The sequence below is a fragment of the Bos grunniens genome, chromosome 8 (assembly GCF_055505025.1).
Source record: "Bos grunniens cultivar Pamir isolate PY7600 chromosome 8, Bosgru_T2T1.0, whole genome shotgun sequence".
In the NCBI taxonomy this organism is placed as follows: Eukaryota; Metazoa; Chordata; class Mammalia; order Artiodactyla; family Bovidae; genus Bos; species Bos grunniens.
The window spans coordinates 58,933,455-58,957,678 of NC_141172.1; the positions used below are offsets into that span (position 1 = coordinate 58,933,455).

The 24,224-nt window shown below is 37.6% G+C and overlaps 1 protein-coding gene, 1 non-coding gene and 1 pseudogene across 2 annotated transcripts in view; all 3 read left to right on the plus strand.

Annotated features, from left to right (window-relative positions):
- Positions 1-24,224, plus strand: part of RECK (reversion inducing cysteine rich protein with kazal motifs) — an 81,335-nt gene that overhangs the window by 30,158 nt on the left and 26,953 nt on the right. Inside the window, exons 7-11 of the mRNA XM_086415846.1 lie at positions 8,144-8,177; positions 10,225-10,422; positions 13,926-14,193; positions 16,727-16,906; positions 22,303-22,515. Coding sequence (XP_086271972.1) covers positions 8,144-8,177; positions 10,225-10,422; positions 13,926-14,193; positions 16,727-16,906; positions 22,303-22,515 — 893 coding nt within the window. The remainder of the gene's footprint in view (positions 1-8,143; positions 8,178-10,224; positions 10,423-13,925; positions 14,194-16,726; positions 16,907-22,302; positions 22,516-24,224) is intronic.
- On the plus strand, positions 11,752-11,870 carry LOC147367161 (small nucleolar RNA SNORA40). Its single transcript, XR_015132214.1, has one exon. It is a non-coding gene; the product is annotated as a small nucleolar RNA SNORA40 (small nucleolar RNA).
- On the plus strand, positions 17,781-18,253 carry LOC147367162 (NADH dehydrogenase [ubiquinone] 1 alpha subcomplex subunit 5 pseudogene; annotated as a pseudogene).

Genomic DNA, 24,224 nt, shown 5'->3' on the forward strand with positions numbered 1-24,224 from the left:
AGTCAAGGCTATGGTTTTTCCAGGAGTCATGTATGGATTTGAGAGTTGGACTATAAAGAAAGCTGAGTGCTGAAGAATTGATCCTTTTTAACTGTGGTATTGGAGAAGACTCTTGAGAGTCCTTTGGACTGCAAGGAGATCCAACCAGTCCATCCTAAAGGAAGTCAGTCCTGAATATTCCTTGGAAGCACTAATGTTGAAGCTGAAACTTCAATATTTTGGCCACCTGATGCAAAGAACTGACTCATTAGAAAAGACCCTGATGCTGGGAAAGATTGAAAGCAGGAGGAGAAGGGGACGACAGAGGATGAGATGGTTGGATGGAATCACCAACTCAATGGACATGAGTTTGAGTAAACTCCGGGAGTTGGTGATGGACAGGGAGGCCTGGCGTGCTGCAGTCCATGGTGTTGCAAAGAGTTGGACACAACTGAGCAACTGAACTGAACTGAATCTCATCTACCCTGATTGCTTTGATTGCCCCAATAAATCAGCCAAACTAACTTATCTTCCCTACCTCTCCTTCCCTCCACGCTACTACTACACAACGCCACATATACACTCATCCCCAGACAAAAACTTACCATCTTTCTTATATTCCTCACTTGGTTGTTCAAGTACAGTCCTCCCAGATACACAAACTAAAAACCTAAAAGGTATTGTCTACTATTTCTTCTTTCTCACCACCTCCCACAAAAACAAAGAACAACTAGCCATAAAACCCTAAAGATTTGCCTGTGGAATATGTCTTAAATGGGCCTACTTTCCAGACCCTTAGTTATAGCCTGTTTCAGGCCTTTATACCACTTTGAGGAACTACTACAATAGCTGCCCAGGTAGCTTCCCTGTCTCTACTTTCTCCTCTTTTTTTTACTATCTCCACTTCTTCTAGGGTGACCTCTTTAAATATCAGATATGGTCATAACACTCCCTTCCTTGAAACTCTTCAGTGGCTCACCCGTAAGATATAGTTCATGTTCCTCAGCCTGGTGTACTTAAGCTTTTCTTGGTCCTAACTCTTCCCTCCTTGACAGTTCTACAGGTTACTGCTTATACTTCCCAGATTGGCTGTGTGTTTTGTTAGTTAGTTGTGGCTGTACCACCCATTGTCCTGGAATTCCTGCTCCCTGAATCCATCCTATCGTTCCCATCCAGTAGTAGGCTAGAGCCAACTCCTACCTGCTAGGGAGAACTGGTCAGTTGTTAAATATTCAGGAATTTTGCAAGCCAGTTTTTAACTTGAAAAGCAGCCATGTTGGGGGTATTTATGCCATACATATCAGCAAATATTACAAATCAGAACTCCCTTTTACCCACACGCCTGTGAAATCCCACCCTACCGCAGAATACCAAAACCCCTATCCAAATTCTGGCTTAGATGGTACCTCTTTAAAATCTTGTCTGCTTAGCCCTCTTCCCTCCACACTCAAAAATATTACTTGCTACATATAAACACTTTGCATACTTCATTGTAGCATTTTGTCACCTTATAGTGTAACTCTTCGTTTGCCTATCACTTTTTAATGCTAATTGCTTGAGTTCCTTCCAGCAGAGTCCATGTCTCACTTTTCTTTGCATCTGTCATTCATTCATTCCTTCAATGTTCATTGAGTTGATACATTTAATATGTACCAGGCACTGTTCTCAGAGTACAAAGATGGAAGGATCTTTGTACTCTGAGAACAGTAAGAAGTCCATAGCCTAGTCCTTGGGAGGAGGGAAATTCAAATAGTCCATTATAATACAAATCCAAGTACATTGCTAGAAGTCTGTATAAGACACCTTGAAGCCTGGAGGAAAAAAACCCTGCCCAGGGTAATGAGGAAGTCTTCACAGAGCAGGTAAGACTTAAAGGATGAACAGAAATCTGTTGCCTGTAAATAGGTGCTACAGTTAGTATTTTTATAGATAGAATTTTTAATAGAAAATTTTCCCACTCTGGGTAGTACACAAGGTTCTTTGTTTCAGAGTAAATAGCAGTTTTATGTGAAAACCCTGTGTAAATGTCTATGAATTAGTCATTCTTTGAATGAGCAGAGAAAGCACTGAATACTGTATCTGTAATCACAGTAATGTTGTGTAGCAAGCCATTCCTAAACCCCATAGCCGAGAACCATAACAATTTATTATTTCTCATGCATTTAGGCAGTTCTGATTTGAGCAAGCTGGGCCCACTTACCCATCTGCCATTACCTGGCAAATCAGCCAGGGCCTGGCTGGTTTAGGATGCCCTCGGCTAAGTCAGCTCAGCTCTATTCCATGAGTCTCTCCCAGCACTCTCACAGCCTGGGTCTGACAAGTTCCCATGGTGGCGGCCCAAGCCCAAGAGAGGAAGTGAAACCTGCAAGTATTGATACATGGGCAGGCCTCTACTTTCCTCACACTTAGTGCTGTCCCCTTAACTAAAGCAAATCACACGATTAAGTCCAGAGTTAGTGTGAGAGAAATAGACAGAGAAGTGTGAAAAATCGAAACCATTGCTGCAGTCAGTCTGCCACAGACACATACTGTATGTAAGCTCTGTTCTAGACCTTGTGTTACTCTGCAGGTGTTATAGTACTTGCCAGTGAATTTGCTTCCAGTTGGTTGGATACTCTGTGGTAATCATGAACAAACTTCTCTGAGTAGTCTAGACCTGTTAATCTTAGTTTAGGGTCTCATTTTTGTCCCACTATTGAAATGACATTATTTGAAATGCTGAAGAAATTGAAGAATCACTTGTTTAGTGATGTCCATGTTGCATTAAGGGACTTTCCTGGTGGCTCAGCAGTAAAGAATCCACCTGCCAATGCAGGAGAGACAGGTCCAATCCCTGGTTAGCAAAATCCCCTGCAGGGGGAAATGGCAACCCACTCCAGTGTTCTTGTCTGGGAAATCCCATGGTCAGAGGACCCTGATGGGCTACAGTCCATAAGGTCACAAAAGCGTCAGCCATGACTTAGTGACTAAACAGCAACAATGTCATATTAAACTCCTTTACGTGTTCTAGTCACTTAGATTTTTTTTCACTAAAAAGCCATGGTGTCCACAACAAGGAGAAAACATCTTGTAGAGGTTTAAAAAAACATGTTTTTAAAGTTCCGTTGTTGGGGAATTCCCTGCAATCTGATGGTTAGGACTCAGTGCTTTCACTGCTGTGGCCCAGGTTCAATCCCTGGTCAGAGAACTAAGATCCCACAAGCTGTGTGGTGCGACCCAAAAAAAAGGTCAAGTATTTAATCTCTGATTTAACATTTAATAAGCTAGATTTTTCATGCAAACCTTCAAACTGGGAGAAATTTCAGTCCATCTGTGCAAAGCAAACTGATTTTATTTATTGAGGTCTTCAGAACAAAATCAGTCCCTTTTACTTTTAACTAGTAGCCTTGGGAATAGGAAACATTAACATTTCATAGAATGTGTTCTTTTGGGTCTTTCTCCAGAAGTGGCTAAAACATCAAAGATTCAAGCTTGATTTTGTTTGTTTTTAATAAGATTCATATGATCCTTTTTTTTTTTCATCATCATCATTGGTGAGAATGGGAAAGGGAGCTGGAGGGACCAGTTATAGTAGAAAGGCAGTGGGACAGAGACAGGATTGAGACAAGTGGACAAGTGGAGAAATGTTAGAAGGGGTCACTGAAGTGGAAAAGCAGGTGACCAGGTCAAAAATAAATCTACAGAGCTAACTTATGAACAAGAAGTTGGAGCTGCAGAATGTGCCTCCTACTTGGACCCCAAAAGGAAGGTCGATGTGACATGAAAGATCACATAGGGTTCTTGTTGATTTCACTCTGTATCTTAGTTTTTCTACTAGGTTTGCCCACAGGTTACCTGCTCCCAGTACTAGGTGGAAGGGCTTATTGCAGTTCTCAAAAACCATTGAAGGTAGGGCAGGGAACTAGTTAATGAAAGCAGCTGCCTGAAGAAAGACTTCATGTTCAAAATTTTTTAAAGGATATAATAACCAAGAAGATTATTTTTTTTACAATTTAAGATGTTGATTTTAAAAACAGGAGACTGTTAAGATAGATCACTCTATGGACATAAATTCAGCTTTGCATTGGCTACTTTCAAAATAATAATCCAAAGTCTTCTCACAGGATAGTGTCATAGGAGAGCACAAGCAGAGCACTCTGGGTTCTAGCCCCACCCAGCTCTGCCCTTTGCTTACTGTGTATATCTGTCTTTCCACCTATATCGTGAAGGCTTTGGGACTTAAAGATCTTTGGGGACACTGTCAACTCCCACATGCTGGCTTGTTCTTTGGGTCTCTGAGGTTGTGGTAGGTTCTCACCTCAGTTACCCTGTAATTTTGATCTCTTCTAGAGTAAAATGAGTCGGGTGGGGGAGGTGTTTATATGAGTATAGTATTGGTGGCAGGAGGTCAAAAGAGGCTCCATATAAACCCAAGTATAAACCCTCAGTTACTGCCTGCTTTTGCCACTAGATGGCGATAAGATATTTGATCCCTTCACCAGACTTAAGACGAGTTTAGCCAAGACTCACAAGATTGACCGTTTAAAGAAATGAAGAAACTAAGCCGGTGCTGCAACTCATGTGTGTCCTGAGCCCTGTCAAACTAACCAGCAGTAGTTTAAGCAGTGAAGGGCTTCCCTGGTAGCTCAGCAGTAAAGAATCAACCTGCTACTGCTGGAGGCCTGGATTCAATCCCTGGGTCAGGAAGATCCCCTGGAGAAGGAACTGGCAACCCACTTCAGTATTCTTACCTGGGAAATCTCAAGGACAAAGAAGCCTGGCAGGCTACAGTCCATGGGGTTGCAAAGAGTCAGACACAACTTAGCAACTAAACAACAATAAGCAGTAAAAAGGCAGAGTTACTGGAACTTCTCTGGCAGTCCAGTGGTTAAGACTCTATGCTTATAATGCAGGAAACACAGATATGATCCCGGACCAAGGAACTAAGATCCCACATGCTTTGTGGCCCCCCTTCCCCGCGCCCCCCCCCCACCAAAAAAAGTTACCTATAGTTTATACTTTAGGTGTAGTTACATATGGTTAGGAATCTTATCAAAGAGAAGGATATGATAAAATCATGATGCATATAAAGTAAGCAACAGAGAATTGATGAATTTATCAAATACCAGTATACTTGAGTGAAGGACCATTCTTTTATTTTTTAATGTAAGTTTTAAATTTAATTTTATATTTTTATTGAAGTATAGTTGAATTACAGTGTTGTGTTACTGCTATACAGCAAAAGTGACTCAGTTATACATGTATATACATTCTTTTTCCCATTATGGCTTATCACTGAATATTGAATATAGTTTCCTGTGCTATACAGTAGGGCCTTGTTTATCAATTCTGTATATCCCAATTTGCATCTGCTAATCTCAAACTCCCAATCCAGCCCTCTCCCACACTCTCCCTCCTGGCAGCCACCAGTCTATTCTCTGCAAGGACCATTCTTTGAAACCTTAAAATTGATAAAGAAAGAGATGTAAACATGTTATTAACACTAGAGGTGCTGCCTTGCAGAAATATGAAAGTTCATATTTCTTTAGTTCAGTAAGTTAGAGTAACCGTATGCCTGAAAGGTCTATCAGTGAACATTAAGAGAAATGAGAAATGCTTAGGGAATATCTCTGAGCTCTGGATGTGACATCAAGAGAGACATCTGAGTCCTTCTATGTCAGGGGTTAGCGAACTTTTTGTGAAGAGTCAGATAGCAAATATTTTAGGCATATAGACCGTTTTAGGCTCACTGTCCATTCAACTCTGCCATTATTGTGTGAGGTAGCCATATACGATATGTAAATGATGGGTGTGGCTGTGTTCTAATAAAACTATTTACAAAAACAGGCAGTGATCAAGATTTGGCCCATGTGCCATAGTTTGCTGACTCATTTGTGGGTGAAAGCTAGGGTTCAGACTTTCTGGACTTCAGTCGTTGGCTTCTGTCAAATAAGGAATTGGATTAGATGATCTCTGCTGTTTTTCAGATTTTATGTCCTTTAGTACCTCTCGCTGAAGCTCAGTGATCCACAAGAGTGACCCAGAGTGGTATTTCTTTTATTTTTAAGATTGAGGTTTTTAAAAATCAAGCTTGAAAAAGTTTGTAAGTTTCTAGAGCACGATTTCTCAACCTTCACACAGTTGACATCTGGGGCTGGATTGTCCTTTGTTGTAGGGGAGCTGCCCTGCACATTGTTGGATGTTTCACAGCATCTCTAGACTCCTCTACCTACTAGATGTCACTTCAGTAGTGCACCCCAACCCCATGAGTTATGACAACCAAAAATGTCTCTAGACATTGTCAGATGTTCCCTGGGAAACACAATCACCTCCACTTCAGAACTACAGCTCTAGAGAATTTAAGAATAACTGGAAGAAGAACAAAAATGGAAATCAGGCCGTGCAACCTAGGGTGGCCACCAAGATAATAACCATACTTCCTTAGAAACAGGACCAAAAAAGCTAAAACCTAAAGGAACAACCAGCATATTAGAAGGAGAAAGACAATGAGAATTTTATTGATTTTATTTTAACCCAGTCAAGAGGGGCTGGAAAGTTGGTAACAGATGACTTTTTAATATTGATTTAGGTCATTTTATTGAAAGTGTTCATAAAACCATTGAACCAAAATTGAGGGCTACCTATAATAGGTAGCTAAAAAGTTAAACTAAAATACAGAAACATGGATGAAGAGAAATATAAAACAGACCACTACTAAAGAATACCAAAAATACTTACTTTTCACTATTTTATATTGTTTGATGAGGCCTCTAGCAGAAAGAAGTCATACTGAGTGAATTATTGACCCTTATCTATGGGTCCTAGTATTTTGTTTTGCTTTGGATAAGTCAAAGTGTGGTTTTTTCCTACAGTAGAATATTATATAGTAGAGAAAATGCAGCACAGCTTCATACAACTACATAGATGGATCCTTGAAGCTAAGTTTTAAATGTCAGTAAAGCTGGTCCCTTAATAAGTCCAGATCACATAGGCAGCTTGGAAGTTAGTTACAATTAAAAGCCAAAATCATCTGTATTCATTAATAAGGGTACCCTTGATTTCTATCTACCTTTTATTTATACCTATATGCTTTCGAACTGTGGTGCTGGAAAAGACTCTTAAGAGTCCCTTGGACAGCAAAGAAATCAAACCAGTCAATCCTAAAGAAGATCAACCCTGAATATTCATTGGAAGGACTGATACAGAAGCTCCAGTAGTTGGGCCACCTGATGCAAAGAGCCAAATCATTGGAAAAGACCCTGATTCTAGGAAGGATTGAAGGCAGGAGAAGGGGCAATAGAGGATGAAATGGTTGAATGGCATCCCCAACTCGGTGCACGTGAGTCTGAGCAAACTTCAGGACATAGAGAAGGACAGGGAATCCTGGCGTGCTGCAGTCCACGGGATCACAAAGAGTCAAGGCATGACTTAGGGACTGAACAACAACAACATATTTTTTTAAGAATTCATCCTCTTTCAAATGTGAGTGATATTAATCTTAGCCAACAAGCCCTGATCATCCGACTCACTTTCTACCAGAAATTTTTTTGTCTTGTTTCTTATTTTCCTTACAATGATTTTAAGCCAGGGTGATGTTTTCATGATCTAAGAGATCTAGTTACGTTAATTGTAGTCTCAGGTTCTAGTTTTGACTTGCTCTGTGACTTGGGGCTGTCTCTTCCTTGCTGAGGAAATGTTTTATTTATCTGTAAAGTAGTAGAGAGATCCCCCAACTGTGGTCCTTAGGATGGCTATAGAGGAATCATCTTTGAGGGCTTGTTTAAAATTTAGATTTCTGTGCTTCGTTCCTGATTTCAATTCTGTAGTCTAGGGTAAAGCCTAGGAAGCCCAGGTGAGTCTAGTGTATGGCCATGTTTGAGTATAATTAGAAGTGATCTCTAAGGTCCTTTCAACTCTTAAAATACTGTGGTTATATGAAATATATTAATGTATTTCCCTAAATATCCTTTATTATTTTCTAAAAGCTTTTTTATATTCTTAATGTATTTGAAGATGGTTTCTCTTTTCACCAGGATGCTATATCATAGTTTCTTTGTTCTCAATCTTGGATTTCGAGAAAGATTAAGTAGTTTGATATCCAGATTTCTGTATAACTATAAAGTGGAATAAAATTAGAAATTCTGTGTGGTTGTTAATTTTTTATTTGTTTTTCTTTAATTTACAGAATGCTCTTTTCAGTTGCATTAGCAGAAATGAAAGTAAGTATATTATCAGCAATACCAGCAATCCAAAGAGCAAAACACAGCTTACAGAATATGATTTAGCTATTATAAATATTGCCAACACTTTGCTGTTATAACAGACTGTTGCTAAACCATCTGAAGGAATGTGCACAGCAGGATTCTGATAGGCTGCTTCCTCTGGAGCGTCGAGCCATTCATGAATTCTAACAATTCCCATGTCTTAGTTGGAGATTTACAAAGCAGATAATAGTGCTGGGTGTTTTAGAGGAAGATCATGCCCCATTTGGATAACTTTCAGAAGTTGAGCACACATAATATGATGTAAAATAATGTAGCAGTTGCTGAGTGCTACCTCTCAGTTGCTTCCAGATATTCACTGACTGCTTGCCCTGCTTTGTGCAGGGCAGATACACATCTTGGAGGGCATAATCTGTACACAAAGAACCCTGGGACGTGGTAGGTATGGGCTTGAGTTACTGAGAACGTGCTGTGGGAGTTCAGAGGAAGGAGAGATCACCTCCTGCAGGGTGCTTAGAAGTAACTTTGTGGAGTTGGTATCTGAGCTGGGCCTAGAAGGACAGACATGATGTGAACAGTAGAGATGGGAGGAAGGACATAGGTGAAGGAAACAATGAGAGCAGTTGGAAATGGGGAAACGCAATCAAGGAACAAAGAGTTGTTTAGATGAGCTTGGTAGTGTGTGTATTAAAATACCAGAAACATTATCTGTCTGTACTTTATTTGCTACCCTTTTTGTATTGGGATTTAGTTCAACATTTCCCAGATAGTCTTTGACACATAATTTTATGTCCTCCCACACTGCAGGGAAGCCAGCCTCATGGGGGACTCCTCCTCCCATTCTCTCTTGTCTCTTTGTCCTCAGCATCCATCACCTCTACCCTCAGTTTTAGCCTCATTGAGGTTGACAGTGATAAATGTAGCTGTGAATGAAAACAGGCTTGTCTTGCTGTTAGTTTAGTACTAGTTTAGTTCATTTGTATATAATTTTATCATTATTATTATTTCTGGAAGCCACCTGAATTCCCTGTTCTATAGAAGTCACTGAAACCTGAGTCTGGTTCCTATATAACCATCCCTAATAATTATCAGAGATTTCCCATCTGCCTTTTTCTTAACCTTTTATGGCCATCCCTCTACCTTTTTGGCTCCCTTTGGCCTCCCACAGATCCCTTAGCCTTTCCTGTGAGGGCCTCTTGCTCCTCTTCATTATAAATCCCACATCTTCACCCCTAGCCACTCATCCTGGTCTTCCCAGATAAATTAAACAGTCTACTTTGATTTTTAAAAATATGTAAATCCAGAATCACTTATTTCAAATGTGGGTTTTACTTTTCAGTATTGAAGCAGGTCATATCAGTTATGAGTTGAGAACTTTCAATTTAGTCCTAATCTTGGAGATGTTTAAACAGCATAGAACTTTAGGGATTTTATTTCAAGATAGGCACATATAATTTGCAAATTTATGAAATGATCCTGATATCTCTTAGTTTTTATCGGTCCTATTTTATAAAGGAGCTATTTGGAGCTTTGTTGTTTTGGTATGTTCAATTTTTTTTTTTTTTTTTTTTTGCTTTGCTTTGCTTTGTTTATGAATCTCTACTAATCTGACATGGAAAGAAACTGTCTGGTGGTTCTCACCATGGGTGAGACAGTTTGATTGTATGAGACTGTCCTGTACATTGCAGAGCATTTAACAGCCCAGACCCCCATGTATTAAATGCCAGCAGATATCCTCAAGTTATTATGAAAACCAGAAATACTTCCACATGCATTCAAGTTCTCCCATGGGCTGGTACTGCTCCTGCTGAGGACCACTGCATTATAGACTATAAGTTGACAAAAAATGACTTTCTCAGACCAGTGACCACCTGAATGTCCCCATGGCTATGCTTACAGTAGTTCTGACTTTAAGTACATGTCTTCCATGGCATGGTTTTATTTCTCAAATTCAAAAAGACACAAATTGTTTCATCATTATTATGATGATTGAATGTTAGCGAATGGCTGATTTCATTTCACTGTCATCTTTTTTTTCCTCTAGTGGGATCAGTTTGTTGCAGTTATGCAGGTCATCACACAAACTGCCGAGAATACTGTCAAGCCATTTTTCGAACAGATTCTTCTCCTGGTCCTTCTCAGATCAAAGCAGTGGAAAATTATTGTGCCTCTATTAGTCCACGATTAATACACTGTGTGAACAATTACACCCAATCTTATCCAATGAGGAACCCAACAGATAGTAAGTAAAAGCCATATATATTCCTCTCATTTCAATCTTTGGTAAAATAATTTGTAAAAAGGAAATAAATTCTTGAAGATATCTATAGTCTGGGTCATTTGGGAAACCCAGATCTCCTTTGGTCTTTAGATTTGGCAGATTGGTCATTTTTGTCTTAGCTAAAAGATGCCAAGAAAGACAGAGCTGTTGAAGGTATGAAGGAACAGGCCCTCTCTATCCTGAAGGGGGAGAATTCATTGGTATGGGTGTTTTGGGGAGGGGGCCAGAATTTGGGCTATGACCATGAGCATTTCAAATAACCATACCTTTTAATCTAGTAATTCCATTTCTCAGAATTTGTCCTTTAAGAAAACACAAATTTGTAAAAACACATCTATTCATATAAAGGATGTTTACTACAACATTGCTATTAATAGAGAAAAACTAGAAATAACCTAAACATCCACCAATAGGGTGTTGATTAAAATTGATTAAATAAACTACATATCTCTATAATAACAACATTATACAACCTGCGAAAAGGGAGATGTATGTTATGTAAATCCATGAAGTTAGAATACTGCCTCCCACCATACACAAAAATAAACTCAAAATGGCTTAAAGATTTAATTATAAGACATCATGACATAAAACTAAAAAAGAATATAGGCAAAATATTCTTTGACATAAATCATAACAATGTTTTCTTAGATAAGTTTCCCAAGGCAAAAGAAATAAAAGCAAAATAAACAAATGGGACCTAATGAAACTTATAAGCTTTTGCAAGAAAACCATAAACAAAATAAAAAGACAACTTACAGACTGGGAGAAAAACATTTGAAAAAGAATGTGACAACAAGGGTTTAATTTCTAAAATATGTAGACAGCTCATACAACTCAATATCAAAAAATATAAACTAATCAAAAAATATACAGAAGGCCTAAATAGACATTTTTCTAAAGAAAACATACAGATGGTCAACAGGCACATGCAAAGATGCTCAACATTGCTAATTATTAGAGAAAAACAAATCAGAACTACAATGAGAGAAAAAAAACCTACAGTGAGGTATCACTTCACACCAGTCAGAATGGCCATTATCAAAAAGTCTGCAAATAATACATGCGGAATATAATATATATATATATATATATATATATAAAATACATGCGGAAGAGGGTGTGAAAAAAAGGGAAGCCACCTATACTGTTGGTGGGAATTTCAATTGGTACAGCCACTATGCAGAACAGTATGGAGGTTCCTTAAAAAACTAAAAATATGAACAGCAATTCCACTCCCGGATATATATGTGGAAAAAATGAAAGCTCTAATTTGAAAAGAAACATACTAGCACTTGTGTTTCATTTGTAGACAAAGACTTTTATAGACAGGTGCAAAAATAAATCCTCTTTTGCAACCCAGTACTCATTGTTCTGTATGAGATTCGTTACAGATAAGAAGCATCATGATACACAAAACAGATATAATGGGTGTCTTTTGGTGAATGTAAAGATTTTTTCCAGGGCTATAGAGCTGATACTTTGCTCTCATATATTAAGATTTTAAATTATTACCTGTATTGATCTAGTTGTTTGTTTTAATGTTGACATAAAACAAGAAAAGAAAAGAAAAGAAACATGCATGCCAGTGTCCAAAGCAGCATTATTTAGAATAACCAAGACATGGAAAAAACCCAGGTGTTCATCAACAGATGAATGGATAAAGAAAATGTGATAACATACAATGTAATATTACCCATAAAAGAGAATGAAATAATGCCATTTTCAGCAACATGCATGGAGCTAGAGGTTTTCATACTAACTGAAGTAAAAGAGAAATAGTATATTACTTTTATCTGGAAGCTAAAAAAAAATAATACAAATCAACATTTTATAAAACAGACTCACAGACCAATAACAAAATTGTGGTTATCAAAGGAAAAGGTTGTGTGGGGAAGGGTAAATTAGGAGTATGAGATTAACAGATATACACTACCATATATGAAATAGATAAGCAACAAAGATTTACTATATAGCACAGGGAGCTATATTGAATATCTTGTACTAACATGGAAGAGAATTTAAAAATATATGTATAACCAAATCACTCTACTGTACACCTGGACCTAACACAATTCTGTAAATCTACTACAATACCAGAAAAAAATGTATATTTATTATAGAAGTCCAAGATGTAATAAGCAAGGAAAGGAAGTTGCAGAACTAAATGTATATAGTAAGATTCATTTTTAGTTAATACCTAGTTGTTCCACATTGTTTGGATGTGTAATATTTGAATTTTACCAATGAACATTTGCTACTTTTATAATAAAAATATCAGTATAAATGAGATTCTCATACTTTTCAAAAGTCAGGGCCTCCTGATGAACTTGCACCTTATGGGATCTTCAGAATCTCAGCTTTGTAAAGCCTATAAATCATTTTCTTCATTTAGAGGTGATCAGACTTAAAGTAACTGACTAATTAAGCAAAACCGGCAAAAGGCTTGTAAGCCAGATGCCAGTGTTTTGACTTACACTGGGATATTCAAAGACTTGTTTTTGTAAACTCAAAAGCAGTGCTATGCCTTGTTTGGCCAGATTCTAACTAAGGCTTATGACATTTTGTGATTGTGTGAGGAAAATCAGAGGGTGAAGCACTTGCTGCAAATAACATTCATTTATTTTAAAGAGAGATCTGTCTTCACTGACATTTAGGCTATGGAGAGGTGCTGCTGAAGCAAAGTTGATAGCAGGTCAAAAGAAAAAAAAAGGCAGAAAATGTTTTAAGGGTAAAAGAACAACCATCTCAAATGTCTGTGCTAATATATAGGAAAACTGGAAAAGAAAGCTACAAACAGATATTCCTGAATAGGCTTCTTAAGAAGTCAAACTCCTAAGAAAACTACTTCAAAGAAGCCCTTTGAATTCTATAGTCTGGTTGAAAGTGTTCACTTGCTTTCTAGTTTTTTATAGAAAAGTATAACAAACTTATGCCTTGTCAGAGTTTGTTATTGTATTATTTAAATTACTACTTAGATTAATTTGTACAGATTTATAAATCTTTTTATCCCAGAATGTGATGAAATACAGTATTTGTGATTATTGCTATTAAAATTAGTCATCTTTCTCATTATGTCAAGAACATGATCCTTTTACGTAGTTGTTTCTAGCATGAAATAATTCCAATTTGACCTACTGTATCCTTTCCAGGAACATAAAACACCTTGCAGGTAAGGACCTCTTTGGTGTAAGAGGATATTTCATTTATCTAGGAATGATGCTAGAGAGCCCATGAATGAGCACAGTGGAGAATCTGATAATAGATACCTAGTCCACCTTTAGCTTTTCACTTGTTTGCTACACTGCAAAGCAATGGAAAGAGAATTTGGTAGGCTTAATATCCTGGAGATGTTGACATGACTCAGAGTAGTAATGGATTCCAGTATACTACTTGATTCTTCTGCCTGAGCAGTGCATGCTATAAAACCAGCTAATTAATCCACTTCTATTCCAAAACTGTAGGTTTGTATTGCTGTGACAGAGCTGAAGATCATGCTTGCCAAAGTGCCTGCAAGAGAATTCTGATGTCTAAGAAAACAGAAATGGAGATTGTCGATGGCCTCATCGAGGGTTGTAAGACCCAGCCTTTGCCTCAGGATCCACTTTGGCAGTGTTTTCTTGAAAGCTCACAGTCTGTTCACCCTGGAGTCACTCTGCATCCTCCTCCCTCTACAGGCCTTGATGGTGCTAAACTGCATTGTTGTTCTAAAGCAAACACTTCAACATGTAGGTCAGTATCTCATTTTCCTTTATTAAAACCAGTAGAAAATAGCATTTTAATTAATGAATTTAAGGAAATGTGTGTTATATTCTTGCACTGTGTAAAGAGTTCAGAAGATATAAAATCCCTCATTCTTTCATCCAGCAGGTGTTTATTGAGCATCATGTATATATAGAACATTGTTTTTGTACATTGAGCTAAAAGCACTATGTTTTAGAGTGAGAGGAATAGCATTGGCAGGGCATTAAATATTTAAAGATGATGCAATATGAATTCTACCCTCGAGGTTATCCTCAAGTAAGCCTACAATGTAGATGTTGTGACCTGACAGCTAAGAGATATTCTTTTTGTTAAACTATGAAACTTTGAACTTAATCAACTCTTTGTGTATATTGGTGAGTAACCTGAGTTGACACTTGTATCCGGAGTTAGACAGCAGTGTATTGGCATTTATTTAGGTGATACACTTAGGGATAAAAAACTAACAATACTATTTGTGTAGGCTTGAGGAAACACAATCTAGAGACAAGAATAAATGGAGATAAAGTAATGGTAGAACACAGAAGTTTGCTTTATTAGAGATATTTTGGGTGAAAATGTACCACATGTTACTGTAATATCCTGAATAAATATGACATACAAACAGTGAAGCAGTCTTTTGCCGGTGGTGGGGGGGGTGGGGGGTGGGAATCTTCGTTCCTGAGCATAGATCGAACCCAGGCCCCCTCCAGTGGAAGCATGGAGTCCTAAACACTGGACCAACGGGAAATTCCTCTGTGTTTCCTAAATTGGATAGACTTTATCAAAAAATTGTGCCTAGAATAGCTCATTAAACTTTGCCAAAGATATGAAAAACTTGGAAAACATCCAAAGAAAATTAACAGAAGGGCTAAAAGAGAAGTTAAGTTGGTCCTATAATTGGAAATTGGGTTACTGATAGGAATTATAAATGTATATATTTGGGAAGGATCCTGAATAATTCTTTGAGTGTCTACTAAAGAGTTGTGCCCTGTAATCAACTGGAGATTGGAATGGCTGTGTCATCCAAGAAGAATTTTGGTAAGAAACACTACATCTCTTATCTTGATGTAAGGTTTTATGGTTTACTGAATGCTTTCACTTTCATCTTGTTCATCTTCATGAAATCTGACAAGGCCGGTATCATCTTATGACTGATGTCAATTTGTGTTAATTCTTGTTTATATATAGAAAACTAACTTGAGATATTAAACAAGGTCCAAGGTCATACAGAAAGTAAGGACTAGAGAAGGTACTGATTTTCCAGATCCAGGTGCCTGTTGGATCTTGGTACCTCAAGGTACCTCAGCTTTCTCATCCCCATGATGTGTAAGCTCCACTGAGAGTAGGGACTTTGTTTCTTTTATTCACCACTGCATAGCCAGTGCCTTGAACAGGGCCTCACATAAAATAGGCATGCAATAAATGTTGGTAAAGTGAATGAGCAAACTTATAAAAGTAAAGGTACCCTCCTCATAGAGGTAATTATGAGAGTCAAAATGTGACAGAGGTGGAGAATTTTTACTTGTGACTTTGTACATTCTGGTAGTATTAAAATTTTATATTGCGTATTACTTTTTTTATACTTTTATTACATTTATCAGTGTTAAAAATTAATGAGTATAAAATGTGAAATCACTTTGGAAATGATCCTGATTCTGTTTCAGCTATATATATATGCACCGAAGTTGCTTTATAATTAGCGAGTACTGAAATAAGAATACATGCATACTACAATAATATATATAGTATATATTGCTATATATAATAGTTTATAGCAGCTTTGAAATTCTTAAAGCCTATATATATAGGCTGTCTTGGTATATCTTAAGGACTATAAGTTGCTTGGGATACTTTTTCAGGGAGAAGCTAGTGAACTTAAGTCTATAATGCTTCTTAAAAGGAGTCTGAGGATCAAGTTACATTTTTGCCTCATGTGACGAACATAAATATAGTGGACTATGTCTTGGTAGAAGCAGAACCATGTGCTTTACATTTGCTGCTGCTGCAAAGTAGCTTCAGTCGTGTCCAACTTTTTGCAAGCCTATGATCCATAGCCTGCCAGGCTCCTCTGTCCATGGGATTCTCTAGGCAAGAATACTGGAGTGGGTTGCCACGCCCTCCTCCAGGGGATCTTCCTAACCCAGGAATCAAACCTGCATCTCTTATGTCTCCTGTATTTGCAGGCAGGTTCTTTAAAGGTAAAAGAGAGATCAGAAATATAGAGGGGAATACTTGTGCCAAGAATAAGGATGTACAAATATGATTAAACATTAAATTGAACACCAAGCTTTCTAGCAACCATGGCAAAGAAAAGAGATCGATAATAAAAGAAAGCTAACTTTTTCATGTAAAAGATTACTTTTGGGGGCTCTAAATTCTAGAAGATAGGTCTTAGTCTTTTGATCTTTGTATATTTTTTTCATTTATGTTCTAAAGCACAGTTCATAGAGTTTAAGTTTTATGCAAATCAAATATTCATTTGGCTGATCTGTATGTTTCTGTATTTGTGCTTTTGTTTCAGAGAACTGTGTACTAAACTCTATAGCATGAGCTGGGGCAATACACAGAGTTGGCAAGAGTTTGATCGCTTTTGTGAATATAATCCAGTGGAAGTGTCTATGTTGACCTGTTTAGCAGATGTCCGGGAACCTTGCCAGTTGGGCTGTAGAAACCTCACTTACTGCACTAATTTTAACAACAGGTAAGAGCAAATTACTATACATGGAATGGAAGTATTTTGTCATTAATTGACTTATTTTTAAATAAGTGAAAAAAGATCATTTTAGCAGGAACTCTGCTAAAATGTTCCTTAGCAGGAGTTCCTTAAGAACTCTGATTTTGTTCCTGCTAAGTTAAGAGGAAGTAGTATATCTTTATCATTTCATCTTTAAAGGCTGTATTCACCTGGTAAATCACCACTGGGAAAGGAAGCACTGTAACAAAGCCACTTCTAATCTAAAGATGCTTCAGACTTCTAGAATGCAGAGTCCTTCTGCCTTCAATCTCCCATTCTTCCTCTCTCCCTTCCTCTGCATCACCAGTGAAAAAATAATTCAGTGCAGAGTAAAGCAATGTGAACAATTTACTCATCCAAATACCCTCTTATGACAGCTTGCTGTGAAGGACCTTCAGATTGGTTGAAGTTCACACTCAGTGAGTCCCCTATGACATACAAAAGCATTCTTTACAGGAGCAATTAAATAGGTGTTTTCCTGAGATATCCATTATGATAAGAAAAATAAGAGCCAAGAACTGAAGTAATGGCTGAAGAAGGAATGAAGAAAACCAGGAAAGGGGCATCCAGAAGCATACAGAATGCTGTATCAGAGAAGCCAGAGAGGGAGAATTTCTAAAGAAAAGGGGGCTAGTTGATTTGTGAGGCACAGCCCAAAGATCAGGAGGGCAAAAAGACAGAGAATCAATCAGTTGATCCAGAAGGAAGTTCATAGGATGTTTACCTCAAGCTAACACACCTCAAGCTAGTTCTATCCTCTTAAAAGTATTCAGATTATTATTTCAAGAAAGAAAATTGAGATATCTTTACAGCTAATATTAGCCAATAAAGACCTGGCTTAGAGGTTGAGCAAATTTGAGATCTATCAAATGTTTAAAGTTAAATTTGGATATATTCCTAACTTATGGTAATGGTAGAGCAGTTTGTATCAGACTAACACTCCTGTCAATACCAGTTATGGCTCTCATGGCGGGGTTGCTGAAGACCGCTGACCTTGTGGGATTAGCTGTATGTAAGACTCCACATGAGAGGCTAAAAATATTGTATACAAAGTTTCTTGATGTTCTTGGACAGATCCCTAAAAAATGCAGCATATAGGAAGTATACAGAACAGATTAAAAATGAGAAGCTGAGTATGGTTAAAGCGGAACCAGATGTTAAAAAACTAGGAGAGCAACTTCAGGGTGGCCAAGTAAAAGAGGTAATTCTTCAAGCTGAAAAGGAACTAAGCCTGATAAGAAAAACGGTTCAGTGGAAACCATGGGATCCTTTAGTGAAAGAGCCTCCTGCCAACCATGGAAATGGCCAGTATAAACAGCCTTCAATGACTTGTTTGTTGATAGGAAACTGATATAATTAAATATTTTTATATTTAAAAAATACCAATTATTAGCCCTATACAAACTACAAAAACATAATTGTTTTGAAGGCCTTTGAGAGTGACCTAATGCAGGAAGAACTACATCTCATGAAAGATAGAGACCACACTGAGTGAGGGCCACTTTTATCCAGTTTTTCCTTCATAGGCACTCTTAGTCCCCTGGCATGGCATATAGATTTCAAGCAAAAAGCAGCAGTATTGGACTGAGGAGTTAAGAGATCAGAGTTTGGGGCTGCCAGAGTAGCTGGATGTGGAAATAGAAAATCCCAGAAAGGAGGGAACTGCAAAAGGAGATGACATAAAATCTGCATACAAACTCCCCTTAAATCCTTGAATTTGACAGAGTCATAGGGTATAAGGTTAACATAAAAAAGCAAATTGTATTTCTGTTTATTAGCAAGAAACAATTAGAAAATGAAATTTATAAAGAAAATCTATACAACTGCATAAAAAATATGAAGTACTTAGAGATAAATTCAACAAAAGATGTACAAAAACTCTACTCTAGAAACTAGAAAACTTTGCAAAAAGAAATTAAAGACAGAAAATACATGGAGAGAAGTACTATGTACTTCTCTATGTAGATTAGAACATTTTAATATTGTTAAGATGTTAATTCTCTTGAAACCAATCTGAACTCTAGTCAGTGCAACCTCAATCAAAATCCCAAATGACTTTTTAAAATAGAAAGTGGCAGTCTAATTCTAAAATTCATATGAAAATACAAAGAACCTAGAATACCTAAAACAGTATTTTTAAAGACTAAATTTGGAGACCTTACAGTACATGATTTCAAGACTTATTATAAAGCAATAGAAATTAAATCAGTATGATATTGGCATAAATTTAGACAAACAGATCAATGACAAAATAGAAAAGCAATAGTATACCCACACTGTGCTGAAACTTGATTTTCAACAAAGCAAGGCAACTCAGTGCAAAAGTAACAGCTTTTCGACAAATAATGGTGGGACAGTTGAATATCTGTATGAAAATAGAAAAGAACCTTAACTTCTATCTCGCACCATAAACATTAATTCAAGATGGGTCATAGAAATAAAAATAAAAGCTTCTGGGAAAAAAAAATAGGAGAATCTCTAAACAACCATGATATAGACAAAGATTTTGTAGACAGGACACAAGATACTAATTATAATAGAAAAAAAATAATGAACTGGAGTTCAACAGTAAACATTTTTGTTGATTTAAAGCCACCATTTAAAATTTGAGAAGAGAGGCCACAGTCTGAGAAAAAATATTTCCTACTTCACAAAGGCACACATACACACACATAATCACACACAGATGCATTTGACAAAGGTATTATATCCAGGATATATAGATAATTCCTATAACGGCATAGTAAAAGTCAAATTGAAAAATGGGCAAAAAAACTTCCAAGGACACTTCATCAAAAAAGACATCAAAAAAAAAAAAAAAAGACATCAAAACAAACACTTAGTATAGAAAAAGTTCATTACCATTAGTCATGCAAAAATGCAAATTAAAACCCCAATGAGATGCTCCCTCACACCAAATAGCTAAAAGCAGAAGACTGCCAAGCATGTGCATGAAATGGAATTTTCATAATTTGCTGCTGGGAGTATAAGATGTGTTTAAGCACTTTGGAAAGTTTTCTTGCAATTTCTTAAAAAGTTAAATCTGTACCCTAGCAATTTCATTCTGAAGCATTTATCCAAGACACATGAAAATATATGTTCCCCCAAAAGGCTTACATAGCACTCTTATTCATAAGAACTCCAAAATGGGGAGCTGCTGCTGCTGTTGCTAAGTCACTTCAGTCGTGTCTGACTCTGTGCTACCCCGTAGACAGCAGCCCACCAGGCTCCCCAGTCTGGGGGATTCTCCAGGCAAGAACACTGGAGTGGGTTGCCATTTCCTTCTCCAATGGGAAGCAGGGGTGGATAAATAAAACATCCATCAAGAAGAGAATGAAAGAACATACTGTGGTATTTAAACAATAGAATAGCTAGTACCTAGCAGGAGAGAAAAAAAAGCCAAAGTACTGATAAACCCCAAAACACAGATGAATCTTATGTTGAGTGAAAGAAGCCCAACCCAAAACACATCCACATGTATGAGTTCAAGAATAGAAAAAAGTAATCATTAAGGATTAAGATCAGAAAGTCCTTGCCTCTGGCAGAAAGGGAAATCGCCTGGAAGAATGTATAAGGGAACTTTATGGAGTGACAGAAATGTTCTATATTTTATTTGGGGGTTGGATTATATAGATGAATATAATTTTCAAAACTTACTGAACTGAACTTTCAAGATCTTCACATTATATTGTATGTAAATTATACCCCAATAATATAGTATCTCAAATAAATTTTTAAAGTTAAAAAAATTTGTTCATCGAAAGACACCATTGAGAAAATGAAAAGGCAAACCACAAGCTGACAGAAAATATTTGTAATACATATGTCTGACAAAAAACTTAATGTCTGGAATATATAAAGAATTCTTACAACTCAATAGTAAAAAGACAACTTTAAAAAAAGTCAAACGGCTGGAAAGATGCTTCACAAATGAAGATATCAAAATGGTCAATAAGTGCATGAAAAGGTGCTCAGTGCAATTAGGCATCAGCAAAATGCAAATTAAAACCAGTGATATACCACTACACACAATTGAGTGATTAACTACAAAGACTGACAAGCATGTAAAGCAGCTGGAATTTTCATACTTGGCTGGTGAGAGCAGAAGATGATGTAACTACTTCTGGAAACAGTTTGACAGTTTCTTAGAAAGTTATAACCCAACAGTGCCATTCATAGCCAGGGAAAAGAGACATGAAAACTAGAAGCAACCTTAATGTCGCTAAACCAGTGAATGAATGAATAAACCAGCATTTCTCAAAGTGTGTTCTGTTTTCCCAAAACCCCATGAGATTAAAACTATTTTTATAATAATACCAAGACATTATTTGCCTTTTTCACTCACAAGAGTGAATAGTGAAGTTTTCCAGCTGCTTTAAGGCGTGATATAGCAACAGATTGAATGCAGGGGCACATATGAAAGTGCAGCTGTCTTTTTAAAGCCAGACATTAAAAGAGATTTACAAAACTGCAACAGACCTACCCTTCTCTTCCTTTTGTTATCGTGAAATGGATTTATCATTTTAAATGGATTAATAAGTACTTTAAAAATCTCTCAGTTTTGATTTATAATATGATAATGGGATATTGGTGTATATAGTCTACATAAACAAAAGCTTTTTGAGAACTCTGTAGTTTCAAAAGTGTAAATGGGTCCTGAGATCAAAAAGTTTGGGAACCACTGGGATAAACAAATTATGATACATTTATTAATAAAATATGACTGAACAATAAAAAGAATAAGCAATTTATATGCACAACATGAGTACATCTCAAGATTCTTTAGCTCAAGACACTAGACCCAGAAGACTACATACAGTATGATTCCATTTGAGAATTAATCTCTGGTGATCTGAATATGAGTGGTGGTGGCCTCTGGGGTGCAGTAGCAGGGAAGGGCATTGACTAGATGGGGACACAAGGGAACTTTTTAACAGGATAGAAATGCTGCTCATTGATTTGGATATGCCCATATGAATGTATATGTTTGTCAAATTGAACTAACCATAAGATCTATAAATTTTATTTTTATAAATTATACCTCAGTTTTTAAAACTTGAACTTATTTATTTTATGAGATGAAAGAAATAGTATGGTCTGAGATGATAGTCTACAGTGTTTTGAAGTTTTTAAGTGCCTCACAAAAATCTGTATTTTAAAGAAAAATTTCAATCAGAGTCTTAGTGCTGATGTCTACTTTGAATCTTCATACATTCAAAGCTGACATTCTTTGATGGGTTGTATGCACTTTCTTCTTTAAAAAAATATATTTTCCTGATACACTGGCATGTCAAGATTTTACACGTAGCTTCTTTCTAGAAAATAATTGCCTCTTGATTCCTTCTGGCCTTTTTTCTCTTCAGGCCAACAGAACTTTTCAGGAGTTGCAATGCTCAGTCAGATCAAGGAGCCATGAATGACATGAAGCTGTGGGAAAAAGGAAGCATAAAGATGCCATTTATCAGCATACCTGTCCTTGACATTAAAAAGTGCCAACCAGAAATGTGGAAAGCAATAGCTTGTTCGTTGCAGATTAAGCCTTGCCATAGTAAATCACGGGGCAGTATTATTTGCAAGTAAGTTTCTTTCATCATAATGACTCTCCAGTTTTGGTTTGGACCCTCTATGATCTCTACCCACAGCCTGTCTCTAGAGTCATCACCCCCACATGTCAGATGTTCTCCCAATTTTCCTTCTTTACTGAAAATACTCTTCCTCCTACCCTGTATCTGTACTCGCCCACTGCCTCTCCCTCTTCAGTTCAGTTCAGTTCAGTCACTCAGTGGTGTCCGACTCTTTGCGACCCCATGAATTGCAGCACACCAGGCCTCCCTGTCCATCACCAACTCCCAGAGTTCACCCAAACTCATGTCCATCGAGTCGGTGATGCCATCCAGCCATCTCATCCTCTTCTCCCCCTTCTCTCCCTGCCCCCAATCCCTCCCAGCATCAGAGTCTTTTCCAATGAGTCAACTCTTCACATGAGGTGGCCAAAGTATTGGAGTTTCAGCCTCAGCATCAGTCCTTCCAATGAACACCCAGGACTGGTCTCCTTTAGGATGGAATGGTTGGATCTCCTTACAGTCCAAGGGACTCTCAAGAGTCTTCTCCAACTCCACAGTTCAAAAGCATCAATTCTTCGGCACTCAGCTTTCTTCACAGTCAAACTCTCACATCCATACATGACCACTGGAAAAACCATAGCCTTGACTAAACGGACCTTTGTTGGCAAAGTAATATCTCTGCTCTTTAATGTGCAGGTCGGTCACAACTTTCCTTCCAAGGAGTAAGTGTCTTTTAATTTCATGGCTGCAGTCACCACCTGCAGTGATTTTGGAGCCCAAAAAAATAAAGTCTGACACTGTTTCCACTGTTTCCCCATCTATTTCCCATGAAGTGATGGGACCGGATGCCATGATCTTAGTTTTCTGAATGTTAAGCTTTAAGCCAACTATTTCACTCTCCTCTTTCACTTTCATCAAGAGGCTCCTTAGTTCTTCTTCACTTTCTGCCATAAGGGTGGTGTCATCTGCATATCTGAGGTTATTGATAGTTCTCCTGGCAATCTTGATTCCAGCTTGTGCTTCTTCCAGCCCAGCGTTTCTCATGATGTACTCTGCATATAAGTTAAATGAGCAGGGTGACAATACACAGCCTTGACGAACTCCTTTTCCTATTTGGAACCAGTCTGTTGTTCCATGTCCAGTTCTAACTGTTGCTTCCTGACCTGCATATAGGTTTCTCAAGAGGCAGGTCAGGTGGTCTGGGATTCCCATCTCTTTCAGAATTTTCCAGTTTATTGTGATCCACACAGTCAAAGGCTTTGGGATAGTCAATAAAGCAGAAATAGATGTTTTTCTGGAACTCTCTTGCTTTTTTGATGATCCAGCAGATGTTGGCAATTTGATCTCTGGTTCCTCTGCCTTTTCTAAAACCAGCTTGAACATCTGGAAGTTCACGGTTCACGTACTGTTAAAGCCTGGAGTGGAGAATTTTGAGCATTACTTTACTAGCGTGTGAGATGAGTGCAGTTGTGCAGTAGTTTGAGCATTCTTTGGCATTGCCTTTCTTTGGCATTGGAATGAAAACTGACCTTTTCTAGTCCTGTGGCCACTGCTGAGTTTTCCACATTTGCTGGCATATTGAGTGCAACACTTTCACAGCATCATCTTCCAGGATTTGAAATAGCTCACCTGGAATTCCATCACCTCCACTAGCTTTGTTCATATTGATGCTTTCTAAGGCCCACTTGACTTCACATTCCAGGATGTCTGGCTCTAGGTGA